This window comes from Coffea arabica, chromosome 4c, assembly GCF_036785885.1.
Source record: "Coffea arabica cultivar ET-39 chromosome 4c, Coffea Arabica ET-39 HiFi, whole genome shotgun sequence".
Lineage (NCBI taxonomy): Eukaryota > Viridiplantae > Streptophyta > Magnoliopsida > Gentianales > Rubiaceae > Coffea > Coffea arabica.
The window spans coordinates 13,627,743-13,644,767 of NC_092316.1; the positions used below are offsets into that span (position 1 = coordinate 13,627,743).

At 33.4% G+C, this 17,025-nt stretch overlaps 1 protein-coding gene across 1 annotated transcript; it reads left to right on the plus strand.

The window, feature by feature from the left end:
* Nucleotides 1-7,377: 7,377 nt before the first annotated feature.
* Nucleotides 7,378-10,521, plus strand: LOC140005298 (disease resistance protein RPP8-like). The gene has a single exon (XM_072046091.1). It carries the CDS (start codon nt 7,707-7,709, stop codon nt 10,317-10,319), a length of 2,613 nt encoding a protein of 870 aa, XP_071902192.1. The 5' UTR covers nt 7,378-7,706; the 3' UTR covers nt 10,320-10,521.
* The last annotated feature ends 6,504 nt before the right edge of the window (nt 10,522-17,025 follow it).

Genomic DNA, 17,025 nt, shown 5'->3' on the forward strand with positions numbered 1-17,025 from the left:
GAAATAAATATTGAATTTTTCTATAAGAAAAAGTGAAGGAAATTAACCAATATATAGTATTAGATTAAGATTTTAAGAGAACAAGAGAAGGCCTTCATATAACTATTCTAAAATTTTATAGGGGTTAAAAGAAGTTTCCAAAATTTAGAAGGGACTCTTCCGGTAAATGGTAAGATTTGAAAACATAAGTACGAATGGCAGAGGCGGAGGAAGTTAGCTATGTTCCAATATATCTACAATGAATACTAAATTAGTTCTTTGTACAAGTGTATTGAACAAATAATGTAAAGAACAAATAGTTGAAACTTGAAAGGTGAATTTAGCCCCTTACTCTTCAACTCGCCATTGAGATATTATGATGAGAGGCGCTTTGAAATTGAGCAACATTAATAACGGGACAAATTTCATATGTTCATGTACGTGAGAATAGTTGGTAAATCTGGAATGTGTCCAAGCAATTATATTGTAACTAGGTAATTGTTAGTAACTAATATTATGGTCCAAATTGTGTAAGATATTAAGTTTGGGGGTGTAAAATGAGAACAATTGAATATATAAACGATCCAAAGTCATGTAAGTGCGTACTCACATATCAAACAAGCAATGCCTAGGAACCTTACATAAACATATATATAGGTAGCTATTTCTAAAGAGAGATACTACATATATATAAAGGGAAAAAACAGAAGAGGATGTAAGACAATTGCAGAAAAAGCGTAAAAGGAGAATATAAAAGAATAAGAAAACGGCAAAAAAATAAGATACACAAATAATATACTGAAATTCTCTTGAACTGACATAAATAACCTTACAATTAACAAAATTTGTAAACCTAATGACAGACCAACGGAGGTGAACTAGTATGCCACTTTTGTGACTTAAGTACTAATTTGAATAAAATAATTGTTGAGTCGATAAAAGTTAATAATCAAAAGGGTTTATCTGCACTTATACTAACTAATAAAAACTCCCCAAAGTATCGTATTTCTAACTTTTTGGTGGAAAGATTACATAGTATCTTTCTATTTAACACAGCTTCTTTATTTGACCTTTGCTCTTACAAATAACTTCTTTTCACAATGAATAAAACGATTTATGACTCAAAGAAAACAAAAATTTGCATTCCTACAGAACTTGTTGGTTATAATTAGAATACAAGTTGAAAATGAAATTTAGGGTGCATCCAGTTTTAAGTTTCTAGTCCGATAATGGTTGGCAAGGACACTTGTGATAAGGAAGAAAGGAGAAGAAAAGGAAAAAGTGTAAGTCCAACAAAAAGTCAAGGAAAAAGAAAAAAGAAATACATTGATCAATCTAATTGGCTGTGCCTTTCACATTTTATAAGTTTGATGCATCTTGATTTTTTGGTTTTCCCCAACATGTCTTTCTTCTTTTGACTGTGCAATGCATTGTTAAACGTTCAAAGGCAAATGCCACAAATCTAATATTTAGAATTAAAATTAAAGATATGGACAATGAGAACATACTTAACCTTGAAGGGAAGTGGGCTGAGAGATGTGGTGTTATTACATGACATACAGTCAATAAGCCATACAGATCAGGCTAGTATCCCTCTCCTACATAAAGGGAATTTTGCCTAAAAAAAGGGCCAAAAAAAAAGAACTCCATGTAATTAAGCTAACATGTGAAAAGCTTTTTATGGTTTCAAATCATACATTCCGATCTTTCATGATTTGAACTAATTTAAAATAGCAACAAAAATCATTAAAACTAATGGAGGCTGTTGAAATGACAGAATTATCTTAATGTATATAAGCAAAACAAACTTCTAAGAACTATCCTAATTAAGTAAATTTATGGAGAAGCACTTTATTGTTAAGCCAACCTATGAAAAAATCCTCTATGATTACTGATTGTTGTCATTAGCATTCTCCACCTTCGATCGTCCCCTTCCCCTTCACCACAACCCCCTTTGTCCCCTTTTTCCTCCTCTCCCTTTCTCTCTCCTGCACCCCTTTCCCTCCCTATGCAACCCCTTTCTTGCACCTCCTCACCTTCTTTCTATGACTAAATTTATCACAGGAGGGAGAGGATAGGGTTTGAGGAAAGGGTGATTTGGTCACGACCTCTTCTCTCTCTCTCTTCCACAACCAATTATGGTCATTGGAAGGAGTGCGGAGAAATGGCCGTGGAAAGGAGGAGAGGGAGCAGGATGCAAGAAAAATGGTGATGGAGGGGAGAGTGGTGGTGGCAAGAGGGGAGTGGTGGTGGAGGAAGAGATGGGGTTGGTATTTTATTTTTATTTATTTATTTATTTAATGTATAGAAATAAGGTGAGTTTATTTAGAAGCTTTTATTTATTTATTTTATGTATAGAAATAAGTTGAGTTATATTTGAAAATTTTTATTTATTTATTTTTGTACAGAAATAAGGTGAGTTGTATTTGAGAGTTTTTATTTATTTTATATATAGAAATAAGATGAAATGTATTTAGGAGTTTTGGATTGTTTTTGAGAATATTATGAGTTCTAAGGGGTTTAATAGGTATATTAGCTAAAAATTTGATTAAAAAAATTATTTTCCAGGTCAAGCACTTGCAATCGAGGGATGTTTATCTCAAACTCATTAATTTAAATGATTTTTGTTGATTTTTCACGTTATTTCAAACCACGAAATACTAAATTGTATGACTTGAAATCATAAGGGGCTTTTTCTGTAGGTTTGCTTAATCACAAGGAGCTTTCTGCTTTCTGCCATTTTATTTAACTTTAAGGATATGATAGGTATATCATCAGAAATTTTATTTGTTTCCAATAAATACTCACAAAAGAGGTGCGTGTATCTCAAACTAATTAATTCAGACGATTTCTGTCACTTTTTTAAAGTAGTTCAAACTACAAGGCATTGGAATGTATGTTTTGAAATTATAGGGACTTTTTTGTATTTTATCCAAAAAAATTAAAATGATATGTTTCATCCCACACATTTTAGAAAAAAAAACTATTTTTTTGTCCTTTACTTTTAAAATGAAGCTAATCAATCCCTCACAATTTAAAAACAAAACAAATTAATGCCAAAATGACAACCTGATATAGATTTCAAGGGTAAAATTGAAATATCACTTTAGTGTTAACCAAATCTAAGTATATCTGACATATACATCATATTAAGTCAATAGAAAAAGGAAAAAATTCAAAATTACAGCATAAGAAAAACCTTCTCTCTTAAAAATTAAAAATTTTGAGAAAGTGATATTAGGTTAGCATAAAAAAAATTAAAATTATAACATCAAAAACAAACCATTCACTTTAAAAAAGAAGAAAATTTTAAAAAGTATAACATAAAAAACAAACCCTTCACTCTAAAAAGTTTAAAAATTTTTTGAATTATAAAATTTTGATTTTTTCTTTTTGTGTTGACTAATGTCGTTGCCTTAAAAAAAATTAACTTCTTTTAGGCAGAAATGTTTGTTTTTTATGTCATAATTTTTTATTTTTTCATTTTATAGTGACTTAATGTCATGTACATATCATATGTAGCTAGATTTGGTAGAACTAAAATGATGTTCCAATTTTATATCTAAAATCTATATTAGATTATCAATCTGGGACTAATTTGTTTCACTTTTAAAATGTGAGGAACTAGCTTGTAGCATTTTAAAAATGAGAGATAAAAAATATTTTTTGCCAAAAGTAAAAAATAAAATAGGTCATTTTTTCAACAAAAAATGCCATACAGATTAATTATCTGTGCATGTTAAGGTTAGTCCCATCATCAATTATGTGGCAAATTTTATGTCAATAGGTGGGGTATTAATGAGGTCAGATTCCCACTCTGCTCTAAAAAAGAGAAAGTAAAGGAAAATGATGGAAAATTGACTTGATAAGAGAGGAATCTTGTACATTTTTGTTCTTTTTCCTCCTATAAGGGTGCTTTTGTAGGTCTAGATCCAGAATTTCTTGAAAAGTTTTGTCAGATCACATCAGTGGTATTGGTGATTTAGTTCCTCTCAGTTCCCCTCTTAACTCCTTTCATCACCCCCTTTCTTAATTATAGAGCACGAGTATGTCTAAATTATAATATATCGTGTCTAAAAAAAAGCCTATAAAGGTGCCTTGGTTATGGCTTGTGGAAAATTGATCATTGCCTGTTCGTACCCGGACCAAGACTTTACTGTAGCATCCAAAACCGTGGACCTGTGAAATTGTCTTGGTCATGGCCCGTGGAAAATTGATCATTTTATGTTGGTACCAAGGACAAAGACTTTGCTGTAGTATCCAAAACCGTGGACCTATAAAAGTGTCTTGGTTATGGTTATAGGTAGCAAACAAATGTATTTAATTAAATTTATTCATATCTGTTCATAAATACAAGAATATGACTATTTTAAATTTTATATATGGATATAAATATATTACTTAATAATATTTATTTATTAAATGGATATTATTGGATTATTTATCAAATTCAATTAACTCATTTAAAATTATCTTTCTCCAAACCTTCTCTCTTCTTCTACCTTTCTTTTTTTTTTCAGATTTTCATTTTCTCATGATGTTAACTACTTTTGTTTCATTATTATTATTATTATTATTTGTTGATTTTATCTAATCATTTTATTTTCTCTTAATTTATTAATTTGCTAATTTTTCAGCATTACCAATTTATGACAAGCTTTAATTTCTTTTTCTATCTTTTCAAAATAAAATTTTAAACTTACATACGAAAAAAATGTTAGGAGTTCAAAATTTTTGGATTAAATTTTTATGTTAAATTTTATAGTATTTAGTTCAAAATTTTATATTGTTATTGTTCAATTATTGAATAGTATGTAATTTTGTGATATAAAATATGAATGAGAAAAAAATTGGTAATTAGATTTATTGAACATTATAAATAAATATTTAAAACCAATGATGGGTGCAAAGGTTGGTATAAATTAATAATTTAGTTTGTAAAAATGAATTTAAATGAGTTTATAAAAAGTTAAAATAAATAGATTATAAATAATTGGATTATCTAATTTATTTTTTGATTTATTTATTTATACCCATCTAATTAAATAAATATAAATAAATTGACTCACTTATATCTTTTTTTTTATTGCAACAATAATAGTTGTATAATCTACATTAATCTAATCTAAGAGGAGGAGAAGTCGACGGGAATCCCTGTTGAAGGAAGCCATCCGAAGGTAGCAGCCACAATTAAGTGACAAATTTGGTGGATCTAGTCTTGGGACTGCCAATAGTCCGAGAGATTGTTGACTCACTTATATCCATTATTCATTTTAACTAATTCATGCCCGTCTAAATTATCATTTTGATTGTTGCCCGTTCATACCAGGGACCGAGACTTTAGTGTAGCATCCAAAACTATGGGCACTTACTACCAGCCAATAAATTTCTGCCGACACACAAACACAGCAATCAAGGCTGTGATTTTGAGAAGAATGCAACCCAAAACCCGAAGCAAGCCAAAACGGAAAACCGGTATCAATTCCGTCCAATTTGGATGTAATGGATTACAGCCTCCACCAATTTAAAAGGAAAAAAGAACGAAAAGCAAAACCGGTATCAGTAATATTTTGAAAAATAACGGAGTTATTATTGAATTAAACATAACCAAATTTCAATTAAACTTTGTTAAATGGAACCTACTAGGCTACTATACTACTTATTGCAATTTAAAAGTGCAAATTTATTTGAACTTGCAGAATTCAATATAGCGAAATCCCAATTGATCAACTATATAATTATTGCGCATTCATGAATATAGATTTTGGGAATGAAAATTAAAAATTTTTAATAATATTATATAGGTATAAAGCAAAACTTGTTTGTTAATGTCCCACCCCAAACCCATCTTGAATCTATCATGATTCCACTTTAATGTTTCTTTAAAAAAAAAACTTGTTTTCAAATCATTGTAACTTAGTTTTAAAATGAGAAATTTAACTATTAAACACTAGTTAGTTCATTCTTCATCCTTCGTATACTTTGTTTGATATCCACCGTCCCAATAATCACTAGTGGTGGTAATATGTTACTACTACAATCCTAATAATCATTTCTTTCACGTCTTAGGGCGGCGTGCTTGCGCATTCCTCAAAGTAAAGGCTAAGGTCAAGAAAGGAGAGGTAAACATTAAACAATGCCTTCTTTATATATATATATATATATATATATATATTTTTTTTTTTTTTTTTTTTTTTTTGAAATTTCAACTTTCTTGGTTCTATGGAGGGCCAACGGCACTTTCACACAGGAACTAATCAGGGGTAGAATCTAGAGACCCCCTGAATGATAATCAGATTAAGCAAGATTAGTCTTAACTTAAAAAGAAAGGAAGAGCTAGGCGGCTAGCTTAGCGTGTGGTTAGGTAGAGATTAGATGAGTAATGACTACATAGTTTTATAGTTAAACCTGCTCGTAAAGTTTAATGATTAACTAATGATCCTTTCGTAGGTATCTCATGCACAAGTGCATAATATAGAGAATATAGTAGTAGTAAATTGTTCTAGTGAACAATGCTGGCTGAAAGAAGGAATGTCATGGAGGCAGCTGGATGATTTGCAGATTTTCGACTACGTCCCGCATGGATTGAAAATCCCATATATAAACTATCAAAAGATTCCGATAATAATATGTAGTAGCTATTGAAATTGAAGTCCCACAGTTTATCTTAAAAAAAAATAAAATCTAATCATGTTAAATATCACCCACAAATGGCAACATTAACAAGACTGATGCATGCTGTAAATCAGTCACTGAAGTGGGCAAATAAAGCATTCCTTGTCTCGTCTGCTTTACCTTTTTTATCCCCCTTTTATCTAATGGGGAGAAGAAAAATTAGAAAAGCTGAAAAGAAATGTAAAAGAGAAGGCATGTCTGCAGAAAACGTCAAACCTACAATTGAAAGTGGACGATAGTTGCGTCGCATCGCATTCTTTCGGTAATCTCATCTCAGATGCAAAAGTTTGCTGGGATAGCTCTTGGATTGTGCAGCAACTGGCTCTTCGTTTTTTTGCTACTACAGGATATGATACCATGCCAATAAAGTAGACAAGTGGATCTAGCTTCTTGATCACTCCCAAGCATTTGAGAGGTTCTTGTTGAAAGGAAAGAAATCCAAAGGGCCCCGTTTGTTGCTCAGCTTCTAATGTTCCTAATTTTCACCATGAAAATTGTTATTTGGTCTCTGCACAAAGTTGTTGGTAGATGTCCGCTCTTTTACCATGAGTACCATTAATTAGGTCTTAAAATATCTTGAAAGATTTTGCACTCCAAAAGGTAGTATAAATAAAGCTAAACTACAATGACAGGATCGACGGGATGAAATAACCGAGGAGCAAAATTCAATAATGTGTCCAGATTATGAAATGGAAAAAATGCGCTTGATTACTGTAACTTATTAAGGACAGCAGAAAAGGTGAACATGATGGAAAGAAAGGATCTCAGGCAAATAATAAAATGAAGGCAAGGATAAAGATGAATTATTCCACCGTCCCAAAACACGCCACCAGCAGCACCTTTATCTTTTTTGGAGGGCTCCCAGGCGTCCCTACCATGTAAATCGAACTGCTTTCCTTTTGACTGGAAGAGAAAATGAACCACGTGAGAATCGAGCCTCTCTTCTGAGATCAGTTAAAAACAACAGACATTAGAAGTTTTGCAGCTGCACCCAACAGGCAAAAGCTTCTCCTCCTTTACTAGTTGTTCAAAACAAAGCTCACTTTACCAGGATGGCTGACCCTGTTATCTCTTTTGTAATTGAGAGAACTGGCGATCTGCTGATTCAAAAACTTGTTTTCCTGAAAGGCGTTCGACGACAAGTCGAGAGACTTCAATATGATCTGGTCCGGATGCGGTGTTTCCTGAAAGATGGTGATCAGAGGCAAGATGAAGATGCGAGGATCCGCAACTGGGTTTCTGAAATCAGAGCTGCTGCCTACGATGCGGAGGATATCATTGAGATATTTGCCAGCAAAGTTGAGTTCATAAAGGACAAGGGACTCGTCACCCAATTGACACATTATCCCTTGAAAATTGTGAACGTCTACAAGATAGGTAAAGAGATTGAGTCCTTACAGATGAGGATCAATGACATAGCTGATAGCCGTGAAAAATATGGTATCAAAAATCTTGGCGAGGGAACGAGTACACAAGGAGAAGAGCTTCAACGGCTCCGACGGTCCTCTCCAATTAGTGAGGACACGGATATTGTGGGCTTCGAGAAGATAACAAAATCCCTGGTGAAAGAACTTTTGAAAGGCGACAAAAACCGCCGGGTGGTTTCGATCATTGGCATGGGAGGTGCTGGTAAGACAACTCTAGCCAAAAAAGTTTATAACCATGCTGACGTCAGAGCAAGATTCAACTGCCGTGTTTGGGTATGCGTCTCTTCAATCTACAATCACAAAGAGACGCTGAGAACAATCATAAAGCAACTGAATCCGATAACTAATGAGCTACTTGACATGTTGGAAAAGATGCAGGAGCAGGACTTGGAAGAAAGGCTGTATAAAGATCTACAAGACAAATGTTATCTTGTGGTACTTGATGATGTATGGAAGGAAGAAGCGTGGGATTGTCTTGCCAGGAGGGCCTTTCCTGATGTTAATTCAAGTAGAGTGCTACTTACAAGTCGCAAGCGGGATGTTGCCGTACACGCAGATGCTCTTAGCATCCCACATGAGTTGAAAACTTTGGGGGAGGACGATAGCTGGCAGTTGTTCCTCAAAAAGGCCTTAGGCGACGGAGCTAATGCTGTGTGTCCTTCAGATTTGGAAGTAGTTGGCAGGAAAATTGCGGGGCGATGTGCCGGTCTACCACTGGCCATAACGGTTATTGGTGGCCTGCTACTGGGCAAGAAAAGGTTGGAGAGTGAATGGGAGAAAGTTCTCGACAACTTCAGCGCATACCTATCAAGAAGCCAGAGTGATGCAGGGGCAATTCTGGAATTAAGTTATGCAGATCTTCCTGCCAATCTGAAATTTTGCTTTTTGTATTTGGGTTTGTTTCCAGAGGACTCCGTGATTTCTGTGCGCAAGTTGATCCATATGTGGGTTGCAGAAGGAATAATGCAGAAAAGAGATGCAAAAAATTTGGAGGAAACTGCAGCATATGAAGATGTGGAACGACTTTGTAGCAGAAATCTGGTCCAAGTGGTGGAAATGACTGTTGATGAGAGGATTAAAAGCTGTAGAGTCCATGATTTACTGCGAGAGCTTGCAATCAGAAAGGCAGAGGATGAAAATTTTTTTCAGATCCATGAAACCAGAGATGATGAAATATCAGCCAAATCCAGGTACCTTGCTGTTCATGTTCTCCCTTGGGATACAAATTATTTTGGGACTTCTACCCCTCCTCTCCGGTCTCTACTTTTTTTCAATGTCCACGATTACGGGGAAAACAATAGTCTGAGCTTCGGAAGTTTCAGAAAGCTCAGGATACTAGACCTCGAGGATGTTAAGATGTACTCTAATTTGCCAGAAGGAATTGGTAAAGTCAGGCTCCTAAGGTACCTCGGTTTAAGACGCACATCCATTGGAAGGCTCCCTGATTCCTTTGGTCAGTTGCGAAACCTACAAACTCTTGACGTACGCAACTTTCACCGAGTGAGAGTTTCAAATTTCATTTGGATGCTTGAAAGTTTACGGCATCTATATGCGTATAAAGTGGAATGTGATGTGCCTCTTAAAATTGAAGGATTGAGGAATCTCCAGACTCTGTCACGCATACGCTTTGATGACATTATGCACAATAACATGATAACTTTGACAAGTCTTCAGAAACTGGGGATTTGGGTGGATGACAAATCAGACATAGGCAGACTCTGCATGCATTTATCTGAAGTTGGAAGCCTAAAGGCGCTACGTCTTTATTTTGATGGAAGAAGCGAGTGGTCGTCTCTAGGTGGACTTTCTGAGCTCCATCATGTAACAGCGCTTAAGCTATCCGGGTCGGGTTTGAGAATGCTGCCTCCTGATTTCCCTCCAAATCTCTCTCGCTTGTCTTTGAGTTTCACACGTCTCGAGCATGATCCAATGCCAGCACTAGAGAAGTTGGGACAGCTGTCGTTCCTCAAAATGGAATTTTCATATTGGGGAGCACAGCTAGTCATTTCTAGGCATGGGTTTCCCCAATTGAAATTCCTTGAGCTCAACTTCCAACATGGTTTGAAGGAAATACAGGTCGAGAAAGGTGCACTGCAACAGCTCCAGTGCCTGAGAATCAGGAAGTGCCTCTCATTAGAGAAGTTGCCGGAAGAGCTTGAGCTTGATAAGCTTGAGCTTGTAGACATGCCAGAAGATTTGATCAGTAGGCTTGATGCGGACATGATATCGCAGAAGTAAGGAGGTTCATATTTGTAATTCCCGCGTAGAATGGATGTTATGTAGTGTGGTGATTAATAAACTTATTTCAAGTATTTATCAAAATACTAGAGAATTGTTTCCCACACAATGCGTGGGAGTGTTATCAAAAGGCCATTGATCGTGTAGAGAATATTTTCTCCTGAATGATATCCCTTGGGTAATATTTTCTACTGAATTTTAATTACAGTAGCGCGATGCGAAGGCACATTAAAAGGCATAAATCAACATATCATGATGCCTGCTCCACGGAGGGTCATAGAAACCTAAACAACAAAGTATAGCAATAAAGAACAATTAGGCTCTGTCTTGTTTAAAAATTGTAAATCAACGTAACTAAGGCTTTTGCTAATTTTTGACTACATCTTGACATCATCTCTTTTCTAATATACCAAGGTGCAGATTATCCATATGTGAATGTTGAATATCTTGCAATTTTCGAAACTGATATTAGTTGCACTTAGTGAAATGCAGTGCATGACCAGCATCAACTTCCTAAAACCAAAATTGAATCAAAAACCAAATTATATCAAACAAATGGTGATTGACTGCAGATTCTACTTATTGATCCCCAAAACTCGTGAAAAATTAAAACCAAGACGGTAGGAGCTGAGAAAGTATTCTTTGACTGGTCTTTGGTCCTAACCACGACAGTCATTAACACGACAATGCAGTAAACGGCAAAATTAATGTTTCATAACATATAACTGCTGCATAAAATTTCTGGGTTCCCCCTGGCTTAATGAAATTGATGTTTCTAGGTCTATCAATGTATTGTTTCCAATGGAATTCATCCAACAATAAATCAACATACCACAAGACTGGAACAAAAACAATCGATTAATTAAAAGATACAGAGAAGATACACAAAATGATCAATCAGGCATAGATCTGTAAAAAAAGGAGGCAAAATGGAGGGAGGTACCACCATGGTTGCAAATTCCCAGTTACACATGCGAATGAGTTCCATCTCATCCCAGAAGCCATCTGGGTTGCCAGCCAAGATATGGGTTTGAATTTACCTCAATGCATTTCGCCATCAATAACTCAATAAAAGATTTTCATCGCCCCTGCCAGGAAATATACACAAACCTCAATGCCCAAAAGCAAAAAAGCGAGAATAATTATGATTATACAACAATTACGAGAGTAAGAAAATACATGAAACTATTTAAACAGGCGAAACTGAACTACATATACCTCTCTTAGCTCTCTCTCTCTCTCTTAGTCAAATGACACAAATGTCTAGTTTAAATGACATGGCAGATTGAGGTTTCTTAGCTGCTGATAAGTATGGCCACTATAAAAACAAATGCCAACCCAAAAGCTAGTTCACCAACAAAATTCAAACTAATATAGAAAACATTAGCATCTAGATGAAATGAGGTGAATACGGCAAACTTAGAGCATGAGTTTCGGAGCTGACACAATCTACATACCATATTCATGAAATTGTCCACCAGCTATCCTGCCCAAGTTTGTTCCTCCATGATATTCCCATAAAGACAAGAAACTAAGAAGACAATCACAACAGTAATTTAGTAGGAATTTGAGGAAAAATAATGTTTAAAGCACTAAACTTTACCATGTACTAGTTAATTAAAAAGCCCCGTTTTCAATAAATTCTTCAAGAGAAAGTGCCAAGTCTTCAGCCGAATGGCCAGTTACTACACCTCTGAATTCAGGAAACTCGAAAAAAATGGATAAAAATAGAGTCACTTCCTGTCATAAAACTCCAAGAACCACGTGTAACTCTCTATAACTGACCGGCTAGTTCAGGTTTCTATCCACATCTTGGGTTTATAAGCCTTATTTGGGGAGAAGTAGTCACAGTAGAAGCCGTTGCATGTATTGGTTTGGGCAAAAGTAAAACCGACATACTATTAGGATATTTATTATCCTCTACTTCTTGAACATACTATAAGGACATTTAAAAGTATAAGCTACATTGTACTGGCCTAATACAATTTGAAAAATCTTATTTTATGTATATTTATTATCCCACACTCTGTGCCATTCTCTGTCCCACTTTTTATTATATTGCTATTTCTCCTGCATAAATATCACGTTTTAGTTCTTTTTTGTTTTCTTAAGATCCAATAACTATTAATTGAGTAAAAGTAACAATTGTTTTATCAACTGCTTACATTAACAATGTCAGATTGCTTGTTTTCTTCAAGATCTTCGTTATATACACAGTTGACAACTTGAATATATATTGAGGTTTATGTGTAAGATATCCTCAATATATTATTCTTCAACACTTAAAAAATTGATTGTATCACAAATGCGTATTTTAGTCATCTTTTTATCTTTCTATAAACTTTTTAAGCTCACATTCATTATATCACAAAAACTACTATAATACTACTGCATCAAACAAGAGACGCCTAAGGTGAACAATGAGATGGAATTTTCATTTTGGAGAAAAGGGAAAAAAAAACAAATGGAATTCAATTATGGAAAAACAGAATAAATGCTCTTTTACAACAAATGGAATTTTGCTTCTGAAAAAACTGAACAAATGTTCTTTTGCTTTCAACCAAGCAATAAATGCCTAAAGAATTACGACTTTCGTTGCTTAATCGAAGGTTGAATGTAAGTATCAAAATGATTCATGGTCTTTACTATATTTAGCCCCATTTGGGGTTACGATATGTTTATAAAAAAACACTAAAAATATTTTTACGGTGTTTGATAACTATTTTTCTGTAACTTAAAGAGTCGAGTTTTTGGTAATTTAAAAACACTTTTGTTAAAAGCATTTGTGTAAGACGTGCTTCTTTATAAATCAGCGCAATCCTAATCAGGGCCTAAGAAAAAAGAGCTGTGAATATATAAGCTTATCACAATGCAAAAGTAACAATTGTTTTATAAAATGGGAAATTTATAGAAGTGCATAGTAACTGTTTTGGCAGTTTTTTAAATTTCTAATGCTGAAAATAGTCGAATGTATAACGAAAATTTTAGGATGCAATTATATAAACAATCATAATACTTGAAAAATAAATTTAAAATGAAAATAATGTGTTCGTTATTATGATGTATTCAACGCAAAATAGCTTAAACTTTTTTTTTAATGCGAAAGTAGCCTTTATTCTTTATTTGGATATGCAATCACATAAATTAGGGGATAATGCTAGCAAAAATATGTAATTACTAGTAATATTAGTTATCAAAAGGATAATAATTATTTAATAGTAATATCAATAGTATTTATCAAAAATTGAATTCCATTAAGCTTAATATTTTGTGCTGCACGTAACTACCTAGAAATCAAATTCAATTAAAATAAAGAATTTGTACTAAAGTCTGAATGTTAGATTCTGAAAGTCAAATTCTATATAAATAAGAGTTTAGAACGGATGTGACTTTCAGAAAGTCAAATTCAAGTAAATTAAAAGAGTTTGTACTAACTTTTTTTTGGGAATCATATTCAGCCAAATTAAATGTTTGTACCAAATGTGACATTTTGGTAATTAAACTTAGCTGAACTTAACGATCTATACTGAAAGTCATTTCATTGGAAACCAAATTCATTTAAAATTAAGGATTCATATTTGATGTGATTTTTATGAAATCAAATCTATTAAATTTGAAAATTTATATTGAATGTGACTTTCAGTGAAATACATTCAGTTAATGTAATACCTTAAACAAAAAATGCATACTAACACAAAATGACCCAAAGGAAGGGGCAATCAAATATCTTTCCAGTAAACTTTAAAAAAAACTTAGGAAAACTTTGTAACAATTGTTAAAACTCTATATAGAGGCAGGCAACAAATACTACAGTAAGTAGGAAAGTAAATAACAACGAAAAACCGAAAAATAATAATAAGTCGCGTTGGCCGTCAGACAAACGGTCCTATACCAATAATAAGGATTCAGGGGGACCGTCTGACTGTGTCACTTCTTAGACATTCATGCCATTTATTCATGAAACAAAAAATAACTAAAATGAAAAAAAGAAATACTAGTAAACAAAAAATAATGTGCTACATCTACTCCAATTCTAAAAGTTTTATACATTGTCAATATAATTTTTTTTTGTAATAGTAGGTTTAGATCATGCCTTGCAATATAAATTCAAATTTAGAATTCAAATCATGCATATGTGACGTATATCTAAAACTGAACCTATTAGTATAAAAAATTATCACACTATCAATGTACAAAAAGTTAATTCTAATTCTATTCCCACTTAGAACTGTAATAAGATATATGGACATTTCTATTGATGGTATGCGGTTAGAAGCAAAACTGGGAGTTGGATGCTCCACATCATATACCTTCGAATAAATGTAAGATAAAACTGATTTTTTTTTTTTGTTGCGTTAAATGCAAAAAAAAAAAAAAAAATCCCAATGAACTATTACACTAGTTATACTTTACACCATAAAATATTTTAATGGACACTTTACACCCTTGGTTAACTAAAAAATAACACGAAAATTAATTTCATCCAAGTTATTCATGAAATGACCAATTTGTCCTCCATTAAAAATTTGAGAGGCAAAAATACCATTTTGGTGGGAAAGATTGCTACTTTAAACAGACTTATTTTCATTTTATAACAAAAATTCGAATTATTAACACATAAAAATATACGGCTTCGCTTTGACTGATGACTGGTTATCAAGCCTGTGCAATAATAAATACCTACTCAAGAAAAATACAAATTTTGTATATAGCAGTGAGCAGGGTCGAATCCACAGGGACTGGAGATAATTCGTTTCTTCCAGAATCTGAAGTGTGGGGGAGTTTTTGGAGAATATAAAATAACTAATTTACTAACTAATGAAACAACTAATAGAAATAAACAGAAATTAATCAATAACCAATACGACTCTAGTCAAAGGTGCAACTTTTCAGACACGATTTATTCAACTGATCATTGATGCAAAAATAATTCAATTACTCATTACTAAATTGGTTATAGTTATCACACACGCGATAAACAACCAACATTTCCTTACCTTTTTTGATAATCAAGGTACGACCATTAACTATTTTCCTAACCAAAAAATAACCCTAAGTACGACCATAGGATTTAATTTCTCGATTGCAATAAGAATTAGAAAAACCCAATCCTAACCAACAAACACGCTTTGAGGGTTCATTTAAATTAGATCATACGTTTCCCTAATATGAAACCAATCACGCTAGTCGCCACTGGTATTAATCAATTGAACAATTAAGGATTTAATCAATTAATCTGGCAGTAGATTATTAGGTTAATTCGAATAACGGGCCCTTAACATTCAAATAACATAACAATCATAAGAAATTAAATCAGAAAACGTACGAATACCAATGAAGAAAAAAATAAATAAAATAATTCGATCTCATAGATGTTTGAAATCGCTCCTTCAAATTGACCTTCGACTAGAAAAGAAGATTAGTGGCTCATCGTTGGGAAACAAATCCCGACGCCAAAGCTTTTACAATTTCGCAAAACAAAAGCAAAGGAACGAGGAGCAAGAAAGCCGTTGTCTCCTTTAAGGAGAAAAGACCAAGCGGCCCCTTCACCAAAGAGTCATGACACTCCCCTCTTGTTTTTGGCTGAAGTCCTAATCAAACGGGAATTTGGCTTCTCTTATTTTTTTTGTGACCTAATTAAAGTTCACTACCAAATAAAACTAGTCTCCTAAATAGAAAAAGAAACCATAAAAGAAAATATTCCAAGTTTCCTAATCCAAAACTAGAACTAGTAATGAAGATTAAAATCTTCAAAATCTTCCATCAAAAATTGCCTTGAATTCGACTCGGACTTGTAAACCAGCCCCGAACGTGCCACCATCCAATGAACTGGAAAATTACCACTTTTAATCACGTTTTGTTCCTTTTCCTACAATTGGCACCATTAACCAAATATAAGTAGAATCTGACAATTAAAGCAATATTTGGCTAAAATCAAGGGGAAAATAATTATAAATTTAGCAACAAATTATGACCTATCAATTTCTCCTACACCTAAACCATGCTTGTCCTCAAGCATGACAACAACAAATCAAATAATCAAATTCAAATAATGGCTATTGCTTAAATCTTCTATTGCCAAGATACAATTAAAACATATGTCAAGTATTAGTGGCAATTTTCAAAAAATATCTCTCCAATTAGCTTTCAAGATCAAGGACTCTTTCAATTTATGACTAACTAATCTAAGAATATAAAATATTCAACCAGCATCCATAAGCAAATGGTTCGGCTATTAAGCAAAATCTCAACATTAAAATTCATGGATCAGTAGGCTAACAATTTATTCAAACACTTCCACATTTTTCACTATTAACACATTTTTTCTGAAATATCCCCACACTTGATTGATTTTTTTTTTTCCAGGGGGAATGCTTAGTCTTTAGCCATTTAAGCGTTTTGACGCGGAGTCCAACATTGGCCAAATGAAGGAGCCCGGTTACTCAGCCATCATTGCTTAAAAATCACATACTCATAGTTATCGTCGCTTTTTGACACGAAAATCGATAATTGTGGTGAAGACCTCCGGTTACTAGGCAACGATACTAGCGAAGTATAGCCGAATACTATTTATAAATAAGCACCAAATTAAAATTAACAATTATAAAAACCCGCTTCATTTCTTAAATATGGAGAGCTAAGATTAATAGTTGAACCAATTTGCACAAAAAATACTAGACAAATATTTACAATACTTAGAAAAGTT

Bases quoted from the DNA above. Each gene is read 5' to 3' on its own strand.
- LOC140005298 (XM_072046091.1), top strand. From the start codon at position 7,707: ATGGCTGACCCTGTTATCTCTTTTGTAATTGAGAGAACTGGCGATCTG.